The 25,283-nt window shown below is 42.9% G+C and overlaps 1 protein-coding gene across 3 annotated transcripts in view; it reads right to left on the bottom strand.

Annotated features, from left to right (window-relative positions):
* LOC147893354 (vesicle-associated protein 1-2-like) overlaps positions 1-23,203 on the bottom strand; it is a 36,275-nt gene extending 13,072 nt beyond the window's left edge. Inside the window, exons 1-8 of one of the 3 annotated variants that reach the window (XR_015542234.1) lie at positions 22,718-23,203; positions 22,522-22,592; positions 22,171-22,252; positions 21,906-22,021; positions 15,349-15,507; positions 15,066-15,104; positions 12,808-13,011; positions 2,753-2,883 (exon numbers count right to left, since the gene is read on the bottom strand). Coding sequence is in view for 2 of the 3 variants with exons in the window: in XM_087386059.1 (XP_087242185.1) it covers positions 12,808-13,011; positions 15,066-15,104; positions 15,349-15,507; positions 21,906-22,021; positions 22,171-22,252; positions 22,522-22,592; positions 22,718-22,766 (720 nt within the window). In the remaining variant the exon portion in view is untranslated. Of the gene's footprint in view, positions 1-2,752; positions 2,884-12,807; positions 13,012-15,065; positions 15,105-15,348; positions 15,508-21,901; positions 22,022-22,170; positions 22,253-22,521; positions 22,593-22,717 lie in introns of all 3 variants that reach the window. The other 2 variants (XM_087386060.1, XM_087386059.1) reach the window with 2 other exon arrangements.
* Between the last annotated feature and the right edge of the window lie 2,080 nt (positions 23,204-25,283).

Genomic DNA, 25,283 nt, shown 5'->3' with positions numbered 1-25,283 from the left:
TGTTCCAGATCTACTCCTCTGCTCCAGTTCTGCCCCAATTCCTCTGTCTATCTATTCCTCTCCTTCAGATCTAGCCCTGAACCTCCAGCTGCTGCTCTAGATCTGCTCCTGACTGCTGCCTGACAAGCTTCCACATTTCTCCTCTTCATCTGCTGCCACTCTCTCCTACCTCTAGGGCAGCTCCAGCTCTTCATCATCTTCGTGTGTTTCGCTCCCTCTGCTGCTATCTTTTCTATTGTTTCTCTACATGGAACCATCTTTCTGATTCACCTCAGCCACGGTCCTTGAGACACGACAGCTTGAGGTTCTTGTATTCAGTTTTTCATAGTACCAAACAGGCACTATGTTTTCTGAGTTCCGTTCTTCAGTTGTGTCTGAGTATCATCTATTTTTTATCGCTCCACTGCAAACCCTATCGTTTCTCTATATGGTATCAGAGCCATGGTGATCTAAAGACCCCAGATCTCTGGTGATCTAAAGATCCTGCTTCTTCAAGGAGGCCAAAGGTACGGGGAGCATCACTCCTATGAACATATCAGTTTCCTCTTCATTCCACTGCACACTACGGGAGAGACCTCCATCTTCTACTCCCATCCCTCCCTCCCTTTCTTACCTCCATCTTCTACTCCCATCCCTCCCGCCTTTCTAACCTCCATCCTCTATACATCCCTCCCTCCCTTTTCGGTTTCATGCTTGACCCTCCCTATTCCTTCAAACAAGGAGGTCATGATCCTTCACCTCTACCACCATCGGCGTCGACTTCCAGGATCTACAAGTTCTCCCTAGGCGGGACCCTTTCTGTTCAGATGTGTCTTGACGACTGTTGTTTTGAATCTTGTCCAGCATGGAGATGGGGTAGACTCCTCTCACCCGAGGTCCAAGATCGGGCACACACTCGCTCACTGTTCAGCTACGACCTCTTCCTTTGGCGGAATCCCACCATCTCTGGATTATCAGTGCTGCTACGACATATTTGTTCTTTACCTTTGCTTTTCCCTCCACCTTTCAGCGGTGAGAGGGGGTGGCTTATTCTCTCGAGCTTCACAGTGTTCTTATTTCTGCTGATCATACGTGTAACTAAGGCACTTGAGGAAGTGAACAATTCCCTTGCAAGGGCACTCCTCTTGTGACCTTCTCTGCATTTTTGCATTGCATCTCTTGGGCATTTCGCAGGGATAGCCACCGTCGACATCTCTACACGAAGCTCCAAGCACACAATGTCTGCCCCTCCAAATTGGCAATTGAGAGGGGGTGTTAAGCAACTACAATCCCCAATTTAGGGGCAAACAGACCAGCAGCCAGCAGGGCCATGCTGTCGGCCAGAATCAGGCCGACCAGCTGGTCTGGCTAACCCAGACCTGGCCGACCAGTTGGCCAACCCACGGACCAGCTAGCCAGTCCACCGACCAGCTGGCCAACCTCCTAGGTCATGCCTATAAAAGACTCCCTACCCCCTCACTCTCAGTGGACTGGACCTGCAGCTGCTCCTCACCCCCTCCATCCTTTGCTGCAGCCCCTCCTGCTCCAGGTCTACTCCTCTGCTCCAGTTCTGCCCCAATTCCTCTGTCTATCTATTCCTCTCCTTCAGATCTAGCCCTGAACCTCCAGCTGCTGCTGCTCCAGATCTGCTCCTGACTGCTGCCTGACAAGCTTCCACATTTCTCCTCTTCATCTGCTGCCATTCTCTCCTACCTCTAGGGCAGCTCCAGCTCTTCATCATCTTCATCATCATCGAGCTACACGGAGGACTGCGTTTCGCTCCCTCTGCTGCTATCTTTTCTACTGTTTCTCTACATGGAATCATCTTTCTGATTCACCTCAGCCACGGTCCTTGAGACACGACAGCTTGAGGTTCTTGTATTCAGTTTTTCATATTACCAAATAGGCACTATGTTTTCTGAGTTCCGTTCTTCAGTTGTGTCTGAGTATCGTCTATTTTTTATCGCTCCACTGCAAACCCTATCGTTTCTCTATAGTAGGTGCTTGCCAAACCGGGGCAGCTTGTTGTCCTTGTTGCCCAAGACCTACACCACCACCACCACCCCCCCCCCTTGCTGTGGAGGAGTACCTTGTGCTATAGGACCGAGACGGGCCTCATCATCTGTAACATAATCCTAGATGCCCTTGGCAACTAACAGATTGCAAAAACTCCAAAGAGAGTAGTTGGTGCCATCTAACCGATCCTCCTGGGCAAGCAAATGAAAGACATCATTCGGATTTTGTTGTGCCATTCGAGCAAACAAAAAGAGAGAAAAAAGCTCAACAAAGTTCACTTGTTGTGAACACCCTCCTCAAGTAACGGATATCATTGCCAAAGCCTATACTAGACTTGAGGATGCCCCTCAAATATACCAGAAAGATCACATGCTAGGATATGTGCTGCAATCTTAGAATTTCCTCTCAAAAACCAGCCAAAGCTTGGCTCAACGAGGCACAAACCCAACAGAATGCTTGATTGTACTTGCAAAAGCAAACCCCAATGGCATGAGGGCCAACAAATGCAAGTAATGGAACGAAAAAAGAACTCCCAATGCAAGCAGTAACAAAACTGAAAGTTTATCAAACCAAAACCCAAGCAAATGGGCTGCAAAATGCCTCCAAAAAGAGCTCCAAGATGAACTCAAAATGATCTCCCACGAACTATATGTGCTTTTCTTCAAGTATGCTTGCCTTAGAAAGTAATGAATGAATGACTTTTGTATCTGTTTTGAAAAAAACAGCAACTCCCTAATTGAAAGAACTGAAAATGCACCTGGAGGTGTAAAATATGGCATGTCCTTGCACAATACTGCCTGAGACAGGTCAAAACAGTAAGGAGGGATCTCCAAAAGCCCCAAAGCAGTCCCGAGGGTGATGAAAATGCTTCAAAACAGCAAAACAGTCCTGAAAAAGACCTCCAAAAGCGTGTCTAGCCCTCAAGAAATGGGCGCCCAGCCTAGGAATGATTGCTGCGTTCGAAAATCAGTAACAAATCCCACAAAAAACAGGTTCAGCTGGCCGTTTTTGTCCAAAACACGTCCAAAATGAGGTCGCCCAGCCCAGAAGAAGCTCCCAAAGTGCTCAAAAAGAGGCGCCCAGCCTTGAACTTGCAGTAGGAGGCGGTGGCTGGTCCAAACTAGGTTGAAATCAGCAAAAAATCCTCCAAAAACTGGTCGCCTAGGTCCAGAATAGCGCTTGAACTTCTCCACAAGACATCTTTTAACCCAAGTTAGGGTTCATTCTAGGGTTTCATCTCTATGACCACCCTAGCTTTGTAGTTCATTTTTGTTGCTGCAATTTTATTCCAGCTTGCTTCAACTCCATTCTCTTGCGTTCTCTCGCTTCCATTTCCAGCATTTGGTATCAGAGCAGGTTCGCCCTCACTCCCACACCTCTCCCCATGTCTCCCACGCCCTCTAGCTTTGATTCTATCGCGAAAAGCTTCACTTTTGTTGCGAAGAACCTGGCCAAAATAGTTCATTTTTGCTGGCAGCCACATCTTACAGGGTCCTCTTGCTTGGAGAGAGTGGAAGGGAGTTTAGAAGTTCTACCGGTTTTCTTAGTCATAATTCTCCATGGATTGAATCGATACTTGTTCTAGGCTTAGGAGTGTAGCATTGCTACCATGTTGTTTTGTCTATATTTCTTGGGGAAGGATGGCTTTGTCTATGCAGTAGTGTTCCTTTACCTACTCGGAAGAGCCATTCTACAAAGTCCTTTCCAATCATATTGTTCCTTTGCAAGCTTCCCTACATATTCTAGATTGATTGTAAGATTCTCACTTGATGACAAAGCTTGGATCTATGGAAGGAGGCAAGAATGAAGGGCAAGATTTAATAAGAGCAGAAGCAAGCTTGTTGCTTGGTGCATTGGCTGCATGATGTCTTTCTTGTAAGGCCTTTTCTATCGTGTGCCTCATATGCATGATTCTACACTATTTATGCTCATCCTATATTATTAAACTAGAAGCATGCACGAGTTCTGCAAGTTGTGTGTTCATTCCAATGTTGCACGTTGGTCCTTTGTGCATAATAAGCAGGGTTTTAAATCTTGAGTATAACATCCTTCCACTTACAGGTTAGCAAGTAGTTGAAGATTAAATAACATCAAGTTTGTGTGAACATTCAAAGATTGGGCCTCGAGGGGTCAGCTCTTACTTTGACATATTGTATTTTAATTGTGAGTGCAAGTTGATCTAGGGGTATACCAGCCTATTGAAGCAATTGCAAATGCAATCTAACCACATCCATAGATATGATCTAGTTGATGTTTGCATAGGAATGTCTTCCTTATCGCTGTAAGACCATCTAAGTAGTAGATTTCATCAGTCCTCATGTCCATGCCCTCTGTCCACTCACTATATGAAGCACTTGTTCGAATTATTTGCTCAAATGCTTCTTTTTGCTGCCACAACTCAACCTCCACCTAAGGTTAGGGCTGAAAAACACATCACATTGGCCACTGTCTTGGAAATATAAATATTTCTAACATTCTGGCTAAAAAGTAAGCACCAACTTTTAGAAAGCACAATTTTCTAGCTGTGTGCCAAGTCTACAAAGTTCAAGGCTTTTCTGCTCTCTTGTACAATTGAGTTCTGTCATTCTTCTTGCTCCCTTGTGAGCCAACTCTTTAACAGTTTTTTATTGAAAAACATTCGGGATTTGGTTGGGAGGGGAAAAGGGGCACAACCCTTATTTCTGGCCCCTAGAGTGTGTGCGCTCTTTCCCCTCTCCACCCTCTCCACGCTCTCCTATCTCGATTGCTCTTCAGCTAGTTAGATGAGATTTCCTTCATTCGTATGAATTGCAGCCCTCAGGAATAAGATTCGAAGTGCTTGTGCTGCTGAAGTTGGATGAATGTCTGAGAGCTTTGCACATCGGTTGAGTTACACTTTCACGGGATCCACCCTTTAGGCGGAACCGTCCACAAAACGATTGCCACAGTGCTGGCCATCAATTGGCCTGCACATGGGCCCTGTAATAGGCCAGGAAGGCAGACTGTACAAGGGCCCAAAGGAAAGGCATATGAAGCTGCAGCAGGCCCATCAAATGTGCAGAAGGAAAGGCTTTGAAACACAGCCCTGGTCAGCCAGGTAGGGGGCCATCTGAGATCTAGGTTGGTGACAACCCCACAGACCAGGTCGGCCATATGCAGAGCCAAGTCATCCAGATTAGGGGGCTTTCAACCCTCTACATAAAGAGCCCTCCAATGGGACACAAAGAAATCAGTTCACAGAACAAACACATTGTGTCACACGCACTTGCAGAGAATATTTTCAGCAGCTCTTAGCTAGACGTATGGCACATCCAAGGTGCAATTTTATGCTTCTCCCAACACCACTCAAGCCCTAGTTTAGAGGCACGCAGCAGGAGCAGAGTGCAGATGATAAGGCATCTGGAGGACACCAATCAAGCACTAGTGGAGCAGCAACTTGCTGTCCACATGGTGTAGGTTGCAAATGCCTCCTTGTATTCAGCTCTTGGTCCTACTTGTGGACATATTTGCTCACACTTTGGTTGCCTATCTCTCTATCTTCAAATTTGTGCGTTGATCAATCCATGCTTGTGTGCAGTCATTGAGTAGGATCTAAATCCGTGTGAGATCTGGGTTACTATACTTTGCATTGCATATTGGTTTCGGCTTGGCTCAGCATGCAAGACTCGTTCACAGTTCATCTCCAATATGTAAAGGGATCAGCGGACAGCCTGGAGAGACTGACGCACTAGTTGGATGTTATGGATTGGCACCAGAGCCAAGACAAATTGGAACAAGTTGGTTGGTTTTTTCATAGGCGCATGAGATGCTCTTAAGTGGGGGAGACACTTGGATTCATGTATATCTCCACAAGGTACCTTAGTTGACATGTTGGAAACGGCATTTAAAGCAAAGCAGGAGATTGGCCCATCCCTCAAGACTATGCTCCATATACTCTTGTGCCGAACTCTCCCTTTGCAAACAAGAGCCTTGGTAAATAACCAAATCTCTTAGCACAGCCTCGTACACTGCATCTCGTTAGTGTTTTCATAGAGGATGCATGTGGCAGCTGAAGTGCTTGGTGCGCACCTTCTTGTGGGCACGGTCAAATGGCAACTCATGACACTAGAGCAATATTGGCTTGGCAAATAGATCTTACCTCGTGCAAATCCGACTCGAGATGTAGCCAAGCTCTCTTGGGCAAGCTTATCATATGCGGTCTCAATCCAAGCTCATAGCCCTAGAACCTCTTGATACGTCAGGGTTTACTCAAGAACACCCACAAGAAGGGAGGGCAAAGCAAGTTGTCTTGCAAATGGATTTTCATGCATGCCCCCTCCCACAAAGAAGGTCCCTTACCCCCCCCCCTTTCCCACGATGAGGAGAATAATGAGGGTTTGGCAACATTTACACATTTGATCCAACCCACAATGCAAGAAGGAGATACAACGACAACCACTTATTTGCGCCTATGGGGATTGGCACATAGTATGGGGGATGCAAGATTAAGGAGACCAATGCAGCCATTCCAAAGACTTGGCACAAGGGGCTTAGACAAAGGGATGCAAACAACATTGAGGCTTGCTACTCAAAGTCAATTCTCCAACAAAAGAGTCCCCCTCAAGGCTCATTTTATGGCTTATCATTGTAGGTGGTCGGACAATGGTGTCCTCCGCAACACGCATGGAAGGAGATCTTCATACTTGGTGAATCATATCTTGGACTCCATCAAGCGGTAGAGGATCAGAGTAGTGGGACAACTAGCGAAGCACTGCACCAACCCAATAGATAAGAGTACACCCACTAGAGGCTTTGACTTTCGGAGGATCGCCCTTGAAAGGGTTGCAGTGAGACCATGAGAGTGGTTTTGGCCCACTTGAGCATGACTTATAGGATACTGCAAATGCAACTAGTTACCTCTCCCTGAATCTCGTCTTGATTGTGAACCAGCCTTTGACCGTGGAAGATTTCCTATTTCTTCTACTAGTGGCTCATGGAGACCTCCCCATAGGCCCCTGGCTAGAGCACATTAGGAGAGATGGTACATGCCACTGCTACATGGTCGTCGACCAAGAGACAATTACCACTCCAAGAGACATTTACCCATTGTTTATGAAGTTGCCTAACGACACAAAGGATCTAGCAATGCTCGTTCAGGATCGATGCAAGGACACAGATAAACAGATAGATAGATATATACACACAAAACAAGCTTCACATGAGATATGGTAACTTGGTTAGCAGAGGGCGATAGGCCTTCTCCATAGGGATGATCTCCCTCACATACAAACTGTTCGAGGATAGAATCATGAGCCAAGAATCCAAGATTGGATGCCTCTCTCTCACAGCGTCTGCAGCTCTCTCTAGAGGGCAAGGTCTAGAATATAGTTGTCAACACCGTTGGCTAGAATACTCGGTCACTCATTGCATCCTCACGATGGAGGGATGGCACGTTCATCCTGCTGCCACCCTTATCAATATCTAGGTAGACATCATCTACACCTTGCATACCATATGGGAGCAATTGACAAAGGGTTTCTAAGAAGACCACCAAGCGGCATGAAGAATTTTCGAAGGCCCGACTTGCATGCATCTTGTATATTTTCAAGGATCAAGGAATCTCTTGGTTGTATAGTCCACCACACTAAGCCTAGAACTGATAAAGTAGGTTGCACGAAAACTAGCATTTCATTTTAGTGTGTGACTAATAGCTAACTTTTTGTATTTTTTCCCAAGCTCAAATAGAAGGTTCCTTTCTTTGAACAAACTCACCTCTTAAATACACACACGGGTATGTATGTATAGTTTATGTATGTTTGTATGTTTTTATTTCTTTGAACAAACCCGCCTCCCAAATACACACACACTTTTTTTGTGAGAAGCGGGGTATTCATTAAAACAAATATAAATTCATGGCAGTCTCGAAATGAGATAGCTACTATTCAAAACTACGCACACATGTATGTATAGTTTGTTTATTTATTTGTTTGTTTTTTATTTTGATTTATTTATTTATTTTTATTTTTTACTTATATTTTAAATGTTGTTTATATATTTATCATTATTATTCAAAAAAGCATTGTCATTGTCGTCGTCGTCATCATTTCCAAACACAATTGCTGCACAATCATAATAAATTATGCCATTGGCAAGTTTTACGTGGGGATCAATGAGAGACATATCAATGACATTACAAGACACAGAAAAACAGAGCGCCAATAGGCAAACACGCTTTTGTGATACCCATCTTTTAGATACGGTGTTTGTATTGAAAGGCTACGTATGATGCCTTTTCATGAATAAAGATGTGTCTAATGTAAATTCTCGTGCATTCCCTCTCTCTCTCTCCCCTCGACAATGCCTCCATTCTGACCCCTTGAACTTCCTTTGCTGCATGATTTTGATAATAGTATCACAGCCTCCTTCCTTGGGCCGAGGGCTGGGCTGTTTTGCTTTTGTGTGTGGACAAGAGATCATTATGCTGTGTGTGTGTGTGTGTGTGTGTGTGTGTGTGTGTGTGTGTGTGTGTTTGAATCTAGAAGACCCAACAGAATAAGGACACTGCTGGGACTTCTGGATTCAAAAACAAAGGCAATAAACAGGTTTATGTGGTTCAAGATAAAGGCAAAGCACCAATGGTTTGCACAGGGAGTACTCCTATCTCGTTGCCTTCCACTTCTCCATCTAAGGGAAAAGAAAAAACCTTACAGGAAGTTTGGCAGATCCGAGGAAAATTGACACAGCTAGGAGACCTTTGCCTCCTCGCACATGGAATGGTACTCTCTCTAATGGCCATACCCCTGAAGAAAATCCAGGTATTGGCATTACTTGGGCTGCTGCGACAACCAGTCGCACTCTTTTCCCCAAAAGGATGTGGTGAGTTTGATGTCCTCTCATCATGCACCTTTGTCACCTCAGGGTAGAAGTTCTGACCTTGAGGTGGATATGCAGACTCGAGTCAGCTTTTCTTTCAGTGTAAATATGTTATCACAAATCAAATGTTTGACGCTCAATGTACAGGGTTTGTGTGATGCTAGAAAATGGAAGATAGTATGGGTGTATCTCAATCATTTGCAGCCTGACATAGTGGATTTACAAGAGCATAATCAGCACATGTACGCTGGACAGCATGGTCATTTTGCTGGTTATGATATCTTTTATGCTGGACAGCATTCCTTTTCAGGAGTGGTTTTTTTAGTGATGCATGATCTTCAGCCCATTGTTGCCTTCAATGATGCACAAGGCAGATGGATGGTTGTGCAGTGTCTTATTCAGGGAGAAATCTTTGAATTTGCCTCAGTGTATGCACCTCAATCCTCTCGTAAAAGAGGTATACTTTGGGATGATATGCAGCAATATCCCTAGAGGCAGCATGCTTTTCTATGTGGTGATTTCAACAATGCCCCTCAGCAGGGAGATAACGCTCAATTGGATCGTTTGTATAGGATCAACCCGCAACATTGTGACATTCTCACTACCAGTTTGTGGGTAGATTATGCCTTCACGCATTCTTGACCATGCTCCTCTTTGGTTGCGGATTTCTTTCCATGTAATACCTCATGATAGGCTATCACATTGAAGACTCCTCATTGTAAATAAAAGCTATCTAGAGCATGTCAGCCTCTTTCAAATCAGAGCCATATTGATATGGAGTATGCCTGGGAAGCCTTTGTTGCTCGAATGCAATCAGTTATTCGGGATTTTGGTAAAGACTACATAAAGACATTGAGAATATTGTTGCGCAGGCCAAAAACACTTGTCAATCTTTGACTGAGCTCAGCCATTTTCGGCCTTTGTCTTTTGAAGAAAGCTCATCTTTATGTCAGGCTAGACATTGCTTGCAAAACAATGAAAAAAGAAAAATTACTAAATGGGAGACAAGAGCACGACAGAGGGCTTTCTTTGACAAAGGTTGCTCCTCGAAGGAATTTTTTAAAACTACACACTACAAGAGACAATCTACAAATATTTGCCAGGTTTGTATACCTGATGGTGTTTGGACTTCTTCTCGAGCCCAACTTGCTACAGCTTGTGTGGATCATTTTTCCAAGCAATTTGGGACTGCAGATCCTCCTTCACATGAGGTTCTTGCAGCACACAGTCAATTATTGCAACATGTTTCACCCATTGTCTCTCATGTCCAAGATCTAGACCTGGAAAGTCCTTTCATTGAAAGAGAATTATAGGATACAGTAAAATCCTGTGGCAGATGGAAATCCCCAGGATGGGATGGTCTTACGGTTAAATTCTTTCTTGCACAAATGAATTATGACTATTTTTCACAAGATAATTATGCCTTGATGCACTAAGCAAAAACAGGGAACCTAGTAAATTGGGCACAAATATTTGTTTATAATATCATCACTAAAATGGTGGTGGATCGCATTAAAGGGTATTTACATGATGGCCTTCATCCTGCGCAATATGGTTTTGTTCCTCGCAGGCACATTACTGATAATATTGCAAACACCTACGTTGGAATAGAATATGCCAAATATACTCAGCAGGAAGTTTTGTTACTGCAACTTGACATTGCCAAGGCATTTGACACAGTCCACTGGGATTTTATTTCGTAGACTATGCATGCATTGGGCTTTGGGCAGAAATTGCAGCACATCATTTATTGGCTTTACAGTGACAACAAAGTTGTTTGTATACTGTCTGGAGATATTTCTGAAGCATGGACCCTTCGCTGGTTCGGTCCGTCAGGGCTGTCTGCTTAGTGCACTCCTATATGCCATAGCCACACATCCCATGCTCAGTACATGGATCATCTAATAGCATCTGACTTGCTTCATAGTTTGGAAATTCAAGGGAGCAGTCTTTTGATTGCACAAGGTTATGCAGATGATTCTTTTTTACTCCTCATAATACAGAACAGGATATATCTTGCTTGATGCAGACTTTATCTTTAAATGGATTAGAGGCTGGTCTTCATGTAAATTTTCAGAAATCCAAGTTACTGCCATTGCATTCAAAAGAGTGACATAATCTTTTATGGCCAAGGACAATTGTTCCACCCAATCAGATGATTCGTCATTTGGGCTATCCTTTGGGTTGGTCGATTACTCGTCACCAACAAGCTAACAAGATATTAGCAAAACTAGAAAAAAAGCTTGAATATTGGAAGCTGGCAACATGGCCTTTACATGTCAGGTTATGAATTGTTCAATCTATTCTAGTGGCTTATATTCAATTCTACTTGCCTATGATAATGTTCAGCAAGGCAGAACTTTCTTCTTTTATGTCCACTGTTCTGGAAACTTTTTGGCATTTAAAACATGGCAAGAAAAGTTTGAGATTACTCTCGCTACAGCATCTTTGTTCGCCAAAAATGTACAGAGGGTTGAATATCCTTAACATTCATGTGCCCACAAGGGGAAAATGATGCTACAGTTCTTGCAGGGCTCTCAGCCTTGGGCTGCTATAGCCTATGATACGCCATTTTCTTTTCCAGCTCACCATCTATATGTTCTGAACACTGCATAGCTCGACATATTGCAAATGGCAAGCAGAAAACACTTACAACTAGAGACTCAAAAGCGATATGGATTGGCAAAGATGGGAAGACTCTTGCCATTATTGATGGAAAGAACACATCAATTCAAGGATGGGAAGGGGTAGAAAAGCTTTTTGGTACTCAAGCCAAGAGCTCCAAGATAAGCCTCCTTATGCAATACTTTGAGCTAAACCTAGAAGAAGGGATTCCATCTTAATCAAACGAACCACCCAACTCTCGAGTGTGAAGATGAATATGGATGAAGATGTATGATAGCAATACTGCTGAAGAGTCTAGCTCAACAAGATTACGGAAACATTATTACTGCACAGCTATTGGACATCATCAGATCTCTTATGGAAGAAGAGATGAAAATTATGCAAGAACGACAAGGGTACCACTATAATCATGATGAATCTTACTTCATCAAGAAGACATTTAAAGAACATGCATCAAAGTCTACCTTCAAAGATAAAAGCAACATGAAGTGCCACATTTGTGGGAAACCAAGCCACTAGGAGAGGGATTACTACACCAAGAAAAAGATCTCACCAATGAAGACCAAGAAGGACCTAATGCTGTTGAGGCTAACGACACAGCCAACTTTGTTGAAACTAACTGGGCTTTCTAGGCCCCTATTTATCTTGTCATCCTCCAAATTGTAAACCATTAGACCACATTTAGAGTGAGATCATGATGGAGCTAGAGTGTCCAAATGAGACTGCTACTACTGCAACTAGAGTGAGTACCAGGTCGGCATCATGAGTGTTATCACTAGAGGTGGGCAAACAATGAAGTTTCTTATGGACTACTATTGGGGTTGAGGTTATCCATTTCAGGGGGTATATTAGGCACTGATGTATTAGGATGGAGCCCTATCAGTGCTTATGAGTGAGTTAAGTGAGTGATGCAAGATGTGATGTATGTGTGAGTGTCTAGTAAATTGGTATGATTGGGTAGTTTAGGGAGTGTTTGTATTGAAAGCCTATATAAGAAGCCTTTTTCGTGAATAAAGATATGTATTGTTTGATGTAAACTCTCATGCACTACCTCTCTCTCTTTTATGCCACCATTTTGAAACCCTTGAACTTTCTCTTTTGCCATTTTTCACCGTGACTCCCATCAACAATGCAAAAAGGTATGCTTGCAAGTTGAAACTTGTTTCATTAATGCAACATTTATGTGTCTCATTTTCAATGAAACGAATTTCTTTATCCTATGAATGCAATAATTTGCTACAAAATTTTAAAATATTCCACTGGAAGTCTAATTAATTATCTAATCTCTACTTCATGTCTTGCATTTCAAATCAAAGAAACCTTGTAAAAAGTAAGAATTCTCTAAGGCACACTTACTATCTCTTTCTGTAGCTCTTGATTCTTTTGCAACACCACTTCCATCTCTTCTTGCAGCCTCTGAGCCTTTTGCAAGGCAATTTCCTTCTCTTTTTGCAACTGCCAAGTCTTTTGCAAGGCATCTTCCTTCTCTTCCTGCAACTGTCGAGTCGTTTGCAAAGTCGTTTCGTGCTCTTCAATCAATCTTTTAACATGAGATTGTTCCTAATAGAGGAGAAATTTATAAAATCAGAGCTCACAATAAGTCGAGAAAGAGCTACAATTTAGAACTACTTACACAAAGCACAGAGACTATGGATTACAAAACTAACATTGTATGAATGTGTGCATTTGAACATGTGTGTGTAGAGGTGGTAGTGCCGATAGTGAAGGGAGGAAGTAGAAATAAGGCAAAGTCAAGGGTGAATATGGACATCCGTGCTTGCATTTGCATGTATCTACATAGTCATGGTGTGTCTATGGGAAAGGGGTGAGCAAAACGTGTGCATATTGCATTTGCACACATGCATGCACATGTCGTGCATGTGTGTGGTGGGAGGTGAATGGAGTGACACTAGGAGCCGCTCTATTCAAGGCATCATTGCGTACTCAGAGGGGCCATCTTTTTCGTTAAACCTATTAACAATCAGCCAAGAGGTTGGCTAGCCTATGGATGGAGGCCATTGAGAACTCCAACAAGACAGCAAGGAAGATTCTTGAGGATAAGTACTCTCACATTACTTTCACACCTAGGACATGGGCAGAATAATCTCTTGAAAGACATGGGTAATGGGCAATCCTGTTGCTATATTCATCACTCGCCACCACTATATTTTGGCTATTTTTCACAAGGTATCCCCATAGGATCTCTTGAAGTATTATGACACGCGCTTGGCTTAAAATTTCATCACGATGAAGTAGCTTAGCTAAAAACTTATTGGAGGCAGCATGTTGTCTTTTTGAGTTGGATGTATGGCATGAACATAGCTATGTAGGGGCTCAAAGACTTAAATCCATTGTTTTGGATGGCATCTTTTAGGATGATGTTGACCTATTGCTTCAAGTCACAAAGCCTATTCTCATTATGTTAAGGCTTCTTGATGGGGATGGCTCTTGTATTGGGAAGGCATATAAAGGGTTGGATAGGATGATTGAGACAATTCAAAGTTTGGATGCTTTGTATGCTTGGAAGGAGGACTTTAAGGGCACTTGCAACCTCTTAGTGGACAGAATATCATTCACCTTTGGAGGTTGTAGCCTTTGTTTTGGATCCAAAATCTCAAGAAACGAATACAGAGGTGGTGCAAGAATAGGTAATAATAGTTGAGACGCCTTGCCTCAAATGCAAATGATATAAGGAAAGTGAGGGAAGAGCTCTAATATTACAAGCAAACAATAGAGTTGTTTGGTTTGAGGATGCACAAAATGACAGATTTAAGATCTTTTCCATGGAGGACTATGGGGCAGATGCTTCGTTGTTGCAAAGATTGGTCATTCGCGTACTCAGCCAAGGTGCTACCTTTTCGCCTACTGAGTGCTTGTGGAGCAATTCTGAAAACATTGCATCAGTCCTGGGGGCAATCTAACTATTGAAATGAGCAAAATCATAGATAGTGCCCAATTATCTCTGGCATGGTTCCCTGCTTTCCCTTATCATAAAAGTCCAAGTAGATAGGCAGAATCACAACTTCAATAAGGCAATAATGCATTAGCAAAAGCAAGTTGTCCAACACACAGAGAAAGGACTATCTCTGCTAAAGGCTGATCCACATAAAATGGCATTACAGGGTAATGGTATATAACTGACATTGCCGTAGAGAAAAGGCTACAAAATACAAATACATCTTTCACCAATAGAGGTCCAGCGTTATATGAAGAAACTACAGGGATTATGGCATCACAATCTGCTGATAAAGCTATGAAGGCTTATTAAATCAACTTCCTGCTTAAGCTAGCAACTTCTGTTTGAGCTTCAAGACATGAATCCTACAAACTTTCAATAAGGACTGTTTTGCTGCTCGGTAACTTCCAGCAGGATCTGTAGCAACATGAGCATAATTCAATCATTGATCACGTGCACCGGGGTCCGTGCTTTAAGCCTTAACAAACAATAACAAATGGCACTTGAAAAAAAGGAAAAGAAATTGTTCAATCAAGGTAGAGCAGAGCTTAATAATAGAACACAGAAGTTGGAGTTGCAAATACCGAACACTCAACTCCAAAACTTTGAACACTTTGACCAGAGTGTACATATTTAGAGATAAGAAAGATCAGCACACCTCTGCAAGCTTCGCTTTCAACTCAACAGGGTCTTTTCCCTGCCAAAATTGAGCCCTTGTTACTCTAAAGATGTGGAATCAATTATTGCATTGGCTATTGCGCACATAAAAATACTATTGCGGTACCCACTGCACTACGCAGATTTTTTTTAGACAATACATAATTCAAAAATCTGGAGAAAAGAAATACAGATGCAATGTTTACACTCCTTGCAAAGAACAGAAAGAAAATTCCTTCCAGGACAAGACGATCATGCCTTTGAGAAGATGATGAGTATCTTACAGCATCAATGATGAGACCATCAGCATTGTCCAAGTTTCTTGATGAGCTGGGTAATATGTTCTCCGCTGCTGAATCCAAGACAGGAGGAGGTTGGGGAGGTGACACGTACACAACCTTCAATGTTGAGCCAAAAACTTCATTTCCAGATTCTTTGTTGAACTACAGAACATCATTCATTCACGAGTCATTTGAGAGGCTATCCATAAATCAAGATCTGCTTTTTACGAGTTACAACATATGTGCAGGGACCATACTCCTCAAAAAATCTCAGAACATCTCATGCAGTTCCATTCCCAGCCAAAGAGACAAAAGTCTATAGATGCCTAGATAATAAGATCCTACACACAAAATCAGCTGAAAGGTGCTTACAATTATACCATCTATTAGCAAAAAGATGAAGTTTAGTATCTAGAGACACTTTCTTGGAAAAGAAAATTCTTCCAGCAACCTTATCATGGAAAAATCAAGATATTTGCACAAATTATGGCAATACAGTGCAGGGACTGTATATCTCACAGTGTTTCACCCACATCAATTTGTCACATTTAAAAATAAAAATTAAGGATCTAAACAGAAAATACCAGAAAATTGCTTACAGCTATTCCCACTATTGTCTGTATACATCTTAATAAACTTGTGAACATACCCAAAACTCAAAAACTACAAGCATCATAAAATGCAGATTTTAACCTCATGGCAGCCATTTTCATGATAGAAAACTTCACACATAAGAGGGACTCGCAACTATGATGGTACCATCGACTTCTATTAAAACATATGCTTTTGCATATGTATGCAAGTGTGCACACAGGCGCATACAAGTACCTGCAAATAACATGTATGTCCATAAAAGCATTTTCATAGTTAATTGTTGTTAAGCTCTAGAGATAGATGGCACACTATCCTAAAGAAGGATAGCCATAAGGACGAAGCTGAACAAACATGAAGCTGCATTCTTTTCATGCAACTATAATTTTATTTTATTTTCCAAAAATGAGGGTTTATATTAAAACGTTAAGATAGACTTCTGACATCATGATAAGTTTTCTCCCCTGGAAAGCAACAAAACAGGGGAGAAGTGGCTTTCAAAAACAGCTGTAGTACAATGGCAGAGCTCATTGCTTGGTATCCTGTGTCTCTTCTTTCGGGACCACATGGGTGATAACTTTAATAACAACCATGCCCGGCACGACAAATGCAACTATAATTGCTCATAAAGACAACTTAATTTCAACTAGAATTAATAGTTCCCACCAAAATGCTTTCAAAGGCAGCTGATAGAGCAGGTATAGCCAAAAAATATATTATCTTGTCGATGGATCACAAGACGAAGATGTATGATGGCACAACATTGATAAAGCTTTCCATGCTCATGCAAAGGGCAAGGGGAAGAACGGATCTCCAAAGAAGAAAGATAGGCAACAAGAGGGATATTCAAACTCAAACAAGAATGTCAAGTACTTCTGTCACGAGGACGTGAAATTATGGGACTTTTGATCTGTGACTCCCGTAATTTGCGCGTGGCTGCCTTGAGCCTCTGGGGTGCAAGGCCCCTGGGGAATTGTGAATGTGTGCCCAATTACTAGGCAATTAATTCCTAGAGCCAAAGTGTGCAATAGGGGGGCCAAAAGAGTGGTGCAATTAAAAATTGCTAATTTTAGCACAGGACTCCAAAAAGAGCAGAGAACCCTATTTTTGGGGGCAAAAGGCCAAAATCAGTTCCAGGGGAACCGGATCATCAGTTACAAGCTGCCAGAGCCTGCCAGGTGTTGCCAGAGCCAAATCGTTTTTTGCCAGGAGGATCCAGAGCCTACCAGGAAAATCGCAATCAGCCAGGGCCAATTCCAGTTCATCCAAAGCCTGCCAAGAGAAATCGCACCTGATCCACGAGCTTGCTACACATTGCGATTTTTGCCAAGGTGTCAGTTACAGATTACGATCTGATTTCCAGGTCTTCCAGACTATTCCAGGTGGCTGTGACTTGTTCCAGGGCTGTTCCAGGTGATTGCAACCGGTACAGGCTGCTGTTGGAGATTGCGATTTGCTTTCCAAGCTGTCCAGGCTCTGCACGGAACTTGCCAGGAAAATCGCCATCAGCCAGGGCCAATTCCAGTTCATCCAAAGCCTGCCAAGAGAAATCGCACCTGATCCAGGAGCTTGCTACACATTGCGATTTTTGCCAAGGTGTCAGTTACAGATTACGATCTGATTTCCAGGTCTTCCGGACTATTCCAGGTGGCTGTGACTTGTTCCAGGGCTGTTCCAGGTGATTGCAACCGGTACAGGCTGCTGTTGGAGATTGCGATTTGCTTTCCAAGCTGTCCAAGCTCTGCACGGAACTTGCAATTTGATTCTAGGGAGCTTTTGGGTGTTGCTGCTGATTTTGGTAGCTCTCCAGGCATGGGTGTTCTCTTCTAAGCTGCTTTTGGGGCTATGCCAGGGCAAAATCAGCTTTTCTCTACAGGATCTAGGGTTTTCCAGCCCCGGTGACCTATCTTCTGTGGATACTGGGTAGAAGAAGGCTTGCTTTTTGCCTGTTTTTGCCGTTCCCTGATTAGTTGCTGGCTAGTTATTGCGCTTGGGTTTCTTTCCTCGCAAAGCAAGGTTGATTTATGCTGTTGGGCAATGGCTAGAGAGGCTATAGATTGAGGCAGCCTGTTTGGAAGTGCTTAGTTGAATGATTGCACCAGAGTTTGGCTGTTGAGGGCTTGTCTTGCAGTTGTTCAATCGTGTCTGGCTGGTTGGGCACTTGGTTGTGCAATTGCAGGTGTGGCACAGACAGGGATGCTTTTGGGGTCTCTGTTGCATGCTTTGGTTGGCTGAGGACAGAGGGTTGTCTAGTAATTGGATGCCATTTCACCATTTGGAGTTGAGCAGGGAATTACAGGGTGGGCTGGATGGGGAGTCTGCGGGCGTTGGTTTGCCTGTGGTGCAGCTTCCCAGAGACCTTTGTAATCAGCCGCTTAGCTTCAATTAAATGTTAAATAAATATTGCAAGGGGCGCCAACGTTTGGAGCCAATCGGTGTCCTTGTATCTGAGTAGGAGCGCTCTAGCTCCCTTGTGATTTAATCTGTGATGCATAATTATTTGTCAATTTACTGTGTATGCTGTAATTAAGTGGACCCTACCACCCTTTACATTGTTGAGGCTGGTTTCAGTACTTCTACTAGAGCAAGATGGGGCATTATGCCAAGGAGTACAAGAAAAAGCAATTGACAAGGACGGAAATGAGAAGCCCAACCAAGAGCAGCGGCGATCTTGTCATAGACGAGTTATTGAGGAGATACCCTTCATAGCCAATGTGGCATTGGAACCAGAAGACATCTAGTATGTTTAAAAAGGTGCCACAAATCACATAACCAACACGCAGGAGTCGGTGGGGACAATCCACTCAAGATTAATCGATCCCAAATCTTTAGTCACAATGGGTGACACTTTGATGTCTAGTGGAGAGAATAGGCAGTGTTTCTTTCATCACAACCAAACCTCCCTCCATTCACTGGTCCAAATCCCTGCTGAAGTACTGCGTATACCTCCCAAGGTCAGGCTGAACTGAGCTGTTATGATTTGCTGCTGTTCGGGGCCAGAACTCAAGGGCACAGGAGCTGCTCTTAGGACTGGAGATGAGCTGAGGAAGGCTGCAGCTGAGTGAGGAGAAAGGGGGCCAAGGGCCCCTTATATAGGGCTGGGAACCAGACAACCATGACCGACTGGCTGGTCTGTTTTGGCTGACCAGGCTGCCTATAAAGCCAGGCCCCTTTGGGCCTTTTCAGGAAGGCCTCGGGCTGCCTATGCAAGGTGCCCTCCTTCCACACTGTGCTGGCCTTGGGGTCACCTTTTGGGGCTCCTATCATGGGCCAGCACTCAATCTACTAAATCCTAAGAAGGACCTGCACTAACCTACTATTCTCCAGTGGGTACTAGTGAACAAAGACTTGAGTTTTGAGAAAGGAGGCCAAGGGCCCCTTATATAGGTCTGGGAACCAACCAACGATGGGGCAGCAAAACCGACTGGCTGGTCGGTTTTGGCCGACCAGGCTGCTGGCCCCTGCCTATAAAGCCAAGCACCTTTGGGCCATTTCAGGAAGACCTTGGGGCTGCCTATGCAAGGTGCCCTTCTTCCACACTGTGTGCTGGCCTTGGGGTCACCTTCTGGGACTCCTATCATGGGCTGGCACTCAATCTACTAAATCCTAAGAAGGACCTACACTAACTACTATTCTCCAATGGGTACTAGTGAACAAGGACTTGAGTTTTGACTTGACCTAAGGCTGAGAGACTGACCTACGTAGCTCGTGCCTGACTGTCACTAGACAAGGGCTCACAATGGGGTCACGGCATACAACAAAACCTCCTATAATAGGGATCTAGTTGCACTTTGTCAATGAAGCCAACTATCACCTTGCACCCAAGTGAAGGGGTGCATGTGACATTCCCTCATTCTTAACTTGGCGGTAATTGCACGGCCTCCAAGTAGTCCGCCAATATCTGTGGGAACTCCTGGAAGAAACTTTCATCGTCTAGCCACACTGCTTCATTGGTTCCCCGATCTCAAAACTTCATGTAGAATTAGTGAATCCAGCGTCCTGACCCATGCTTCCATATGTGGAGGAAAATCTGCTCCGGCTCTATAACTTCTGCATCGTCAATCACTTCGGGTTGCTGCTCTCCGCGTTGAATATGCGGACTTGACGATAACCGCTCTTAAGGCCTATCTTAGAGCAGTATTTGGCACCGTTTAAGCACTCTAAGGTGTACTCTATGCAGGGCATTGGAAATGTATTGCTGATCGTGATCTTGTTGAGTGTCCAGTAGTCGACACATAATCGTGCCAATTATCCTTTTTCTAGACAAATAGAATTGGAGCCACAAAAGGTGATGAGGATGGCCCAATAAACTCAACGCATAATAATTGAGTGAGCTGTTGTTCTACCCATGAGGCACTAAAGTACACCCCATTTTTCTGGCAAGCTGAGGGGATATAGTATCTTCTGAACTCCCCATGTCAAATAAGACAACAGACCGTTGCCCTTGAGCTGTGCCATAGGCTCTAATGAGGGCCTTCTTTTGCTCGTCGAGCATGCCCTCCTTCTTACCTTCAAAGTCCCTCGAGGGTACAACATTCAAAGCAGGTAAAACTACATTTGTAGCTGAGGTAGGCAGAGCTGGGAGTGCCAAAGCCATGGCGACGGTAGAAGTTGGTGCTTTCGCAACCTTTTCAACCAACAATGTGGGGTAGTCTTTCTTTCCATGCCCTACAATATGGTGGCAATAGGAACAACGCTGCTCCGCATGACATCACTTCTCTTCGTCGGGATGTAAGTATCCTCCTGTAATGCCCGCCTTAGCTCTATTGATCTGGAGTCATCTTTGGCTTAGACTTCTTTTCCTGACCAATTGGCTGATGGTTGTCTTTCTCTTGGAAGCTATTTTCCTTTTGTTGAGGACCTTTACCCGCTAGGATTGTAGACTGCTGCAAGGATTTGGCTCCTCGTTGGACCTGCTTAGGCTTTTCCCCATTCAACATCATTTCTTGATTCTAAGCCAGGGTAAGAGCACACTGGGTCAAAGTTCTGGACAGGGTAAGCGAATGTTGGAGTCCAACCCTAATGAACTGCTTTAGCTTATTGGTCTCACGCACGCCTAATTGCTGGGCCAAGGTAATAACCTTATTGATGTAGTTAGCACCGGTAGACCATTATGGGCGAGACAAGAAAACTCGTCTTCCAAATTTGGCAAGTATTGAGGCAAGAGAAACCGAGCTTTGAGGTCAGTCACATACGTATCCCATTTGAAACAATGCTGCCACTAGGTCCCCACCTCGCCGATTAGATGAGGGGCGGCTAGGCGGACTTTGAAAATGGCTGAGTGGTCGCACTTACCGTCGTATTTCGTGTGAGTGGAGTACCCTTTGGTGTTGACGAACCCGATGGGGAAGCTAAGCTCATGCTAGCCTACAAAGTGGCCAATATCTATTTGTGCTAGAGCAACTTGGCTTCCCGGTCGAGTCAGTCCTGCTTCTTGGCTTAGGCCATCCTGTCATGTCTAAGTGCCGCCTCCTATTTGCACTCCTCGCACATTAGCAAGAGCAGTTTTTTGAACTCTAAGATTCCCTTGTCTTTTTCGGGTTTTTCCTCCTCTGTAGTTTTTTTTCCTTCGAGCTTTTTCTGTGTCTCTTACAGCTGCTTGTCTCTTGCAAGTACGCAGAAAGGAGATCTATTGTATCCCAAAGCTGAAGAAAATCACTGCTGTCTAAACGTCACCAGTGGTGGAAACTTCAAAGCACAGAATCCTATCATGCACAGCATGGACACTATTACCTATATGTGCATGCCAGTCAGCTGAGGATTTCACTTCATAGAATCAATCACACGCTACTACAGAAAGCTTTAAATCTTGCATGGAAGCTTAGGGCAGTGTCATAAACAGATTGCAGCAATAAAGAGCAAAGCCGTGATTTTGAAGAGACGAGCGATTGGAAAAAGTTGAAGAAACAAACATTCAAAGAAAACAATACTGAGTAAATGAATAGCGAACCATTTGCAGTAGCACTCACAAGATCTGGGGGAATCTCTCCTTGCTGAGCACCATCTGGGAATACGACACTCTGCACAAGGAACTTATCTCTACACTCCATGTTTGGGGGGGCTTCAGGCTGGCCTAGCAGCGTAACTGATAAGGCCCACCGTAATCAGATTTAAAAAAACGTAATCCGTACCCAAAATAGAGAAAAGATACACTATCCAACTTGGCCCAACTTGGCGTAAGGCAAAGTCACTGAGCTTTGATCAACACAAATCAAGCAACAAGCTAGCTTTTACCTGTGACATCAGAAGTGCCCCTAGGCAAGATAATGCCCGTGTTTGGCCGAACATTATACTTTTTGGGAGCTGTTGTTTTGATCTACATTAATGGAGTTCTATTAGGACATAAACTGGCAAATACTATTAGAGAACGCTGGCATAGAAAGGAGCCAATCCCTTCCACGTTACGAAACAGAAATAGCAAGACAACCAAAGCTCAATTAGAAACAACAAAGAACGCTTGCAATCATTGGATTCGTTTCGGCACATTAGTTCCCGCTTTGTAGAAGGTTCTCATTCGCGAAAAAGGAACTGAAATGGATCTCGAATACGAGCCCGAGAAGAAGATCTTTGCCTTCCAATACGAACCTTAAAAGCGACATAACTATCGGTTGTGTTAATAAACTGCAGAGAGCATGATGATTGCTTTCTGACCTCAACTGCATACAAGTATTCGGCAGGGTCATGTCAGAACGTCAAAAGAAAACACTGAATCTGCACCTTCGCCAAAACAGCTGTTTGAAACCAAATAAATGGTTCGAACAAACGACTGCGTAGAACTCACATATAAACTTCAGCTCTCCAGGCTGAACGGAAAGAATTTGCTGGGACATGGCTATAATACTCTATCTGCAAAGAGCTTGAATATCAACTTGCCGACTAGACCACAGGTAAATGCCGTGAGTACGAAACGAGAAACTAGATGCGGGTAGTGCTTCCAAGAGAGTAAGCAGTGAACAACGCGATCGCGAAACGGCAGAACGCAAAAGATGGAAGTCGCCCGATCTTGATACATAGAAGTATGTCGCAAATCGGGAATCATCATTATTGGCGGGTTGAAGAAATATGGCAGGATCGATGTTGGTGAAACGTAAGAGAAGCGGCAACTTGAAGAAGAAGAAGAAGATTTAGAATTGGAACAAGCAATGGCACAAGGGAATAAATCCGACCCAAGAAAGGGATCAAGGCCACGTTGAGGGAGGAACTGGGTATTTCAAACAACCAACGAATGGAGATAGAAGAAACTTGACGATGGCATTTTTGTGGGTCACACACAGAGACTTCATGGTGAAGCAATTTTACCAATGAATACTCCCATTGAGATTGCAAAAAATATGTAGAAAATGAAGAACTCCCCATTTGCAAATCAAATTGGTACCTCATGATCAAACATATCTTATTCAATTAGTCTTGTGAGCAAGTGATCCAAATTGTGGAGGCAAAACACTAGTGTAGATCCACCCTTTTGGAAACATTTCCCTATTTAAGGCAACCAAAAAGGAATAAAAGGCCAACCTTTCCACCCACTTCTCTACTAGCCATATTTGGTTTTGTGTATCCTTTGGTCCTAAAATGATAAGAGCTTGTTATCCTTCACTTAATTCTACAAAGTTGGAGCCTCATACTCTATGAACTTCATGCTCATCAGGCTGCGAATACCATCTAACCCTTTATATGGTAAAGTCAAGTGGCCTTTCATGGATCTTAATGCCATTTTCTTTAAGGCCATGGTTTAGCCATTCTCGGCTCCATTTGCAAGAATGAGCAATGATGTATAACGTCTTACGAAAACCTTTGGCTTCTAATATTCGAAACTTAAAAGCACATGATTAGTACTTTTTCCACTTGTTTGAGTCGGCTTGTTTCATTGTAATAGCCCATTTGCATTAGACAACGAAAAAATGAATTTGAAGAGGGGAAATAAATTTTTGAAATTTGCAATAATTATTCCAGTTACACTCATTAGGGAACATAAGTAGGTGTAAGGGGAAATAGCATAGGAGAAACATTAATTTTGGAGAAGATTGAAAAAAGCAAAGGAAAGTGGGATCAAGAGGATTGGAGGACAAGTGGGAGAGCTCGGATGCTTGGACAAATGCAGCATAGGATATGTAGCCTGAGAAAGTAGAGTGGAGTTTTTAAATCTAATGAGAAAGATGTGACAAGGATAATATCTTCCTCTTTTAAAGAATAATGCAAAGATGTTTTACAACGGATAATTCCACAAAAATGAATAGAAGCTACTGGGGTCTTATAATCTTAGAATCATCGTAACTTTCTATAGAGAAGTTAGATCGCTATCTGTAAAAAGGAAATGTTCCAAAATTTTGTACTCTTTCGATATATCTAGCAAGTTTTAGCTTTTCCTTATTGTACAGCAAATGAAACCTACTTACAATATTCTTTGAAAAATAGTGTTCATCAAGAGAATTGAATATACAGTGAGGTTTAACATCAATCATGTCTTAAAAAGTCAAATTGAATTTTGCATACTAATGAAACTATATTTTTTAATCGATGTAGTCTATGAGAGTAGAATACAATGCAAAGTTATTTCAAAAGACATATGACTCAATGTGAGAATGAAGCAAGAGACAATAATATCAACACTTTACCTTGACCTTTCAAGAAATATACAGGTTGTAAGCTTGAATCATTCTTCACACATGGATGATGATCCAAGCAGCTTCTTTGCACTTATAAAAATGCAAAGAAACTATTGTACACACGATGCAACCTTAGCAAATTTTCCTCAATACTACTCCTTCATATACATTAAGGTCCTACATGGATGGATGTAAACTTGACTTACGGCCTTGATTATAATTTCATTTGTGCATACATCAATAACTGTATTCTATTTCGTGAGCAATATGTTTTAAAGAAGACTATCCTAAATTGTCATGATAGCCATTGGAAATTTTTAAAAACTAAGGTAACATGAAAGGTGATGTGACACTTTCTCTCAAACCATGATTATTACAATATATAGTATTATAGGTTCAAATAAACAAATGCAAAGTATGTAAATTTTACATGTTACATGTTACATACTAGCCTTCGAGTTCTTTAGTCCATACTACATATTTTATATTGATTGTGTCGAGGTGGCCTCTAATGTCTTCTCATATGATATAGTATAGCATGATGAAGAGCACAAATTGCTTAGAATGACACCTTGTAGCCTTGCTTGGAAGTACGTGAATAGTAAATGGAAAGATTTTGCTATAGAACCACGTAATGCTCATTTCCTTCTAGTAACAAATCATTTCAGTCCATTCAGATCCCTTAGCACAAGATGGAGCATATGGCTTGCTATCATTCTCCTCCACAACTTGCCCCCAAAGAGT

The sequence above is a fragment of the Dipteris shenzhenensis genome, chromosome 15, assembly GCF_047967505.1.
Source record: "Dipteris shenzhenensis isolate YYH24624 ecotype China chromosome 15, Dip_SZ_1.0, whole genome shotgun sequence".
Classification (NCBI taxonomy): domain Eukaryota; kingdom Viridiplantae; phylum Streptophyta; class Polypodiopsida; order Gleicheniales; family Dipteridaceae; genus Dipteris; species Dipteris shenzhenensis.
The sequence above is the reverse complement of the archived record's forward strand: the minus strand, read 5'-3'. Positions and strand labels throughout refer to the sequence as shown.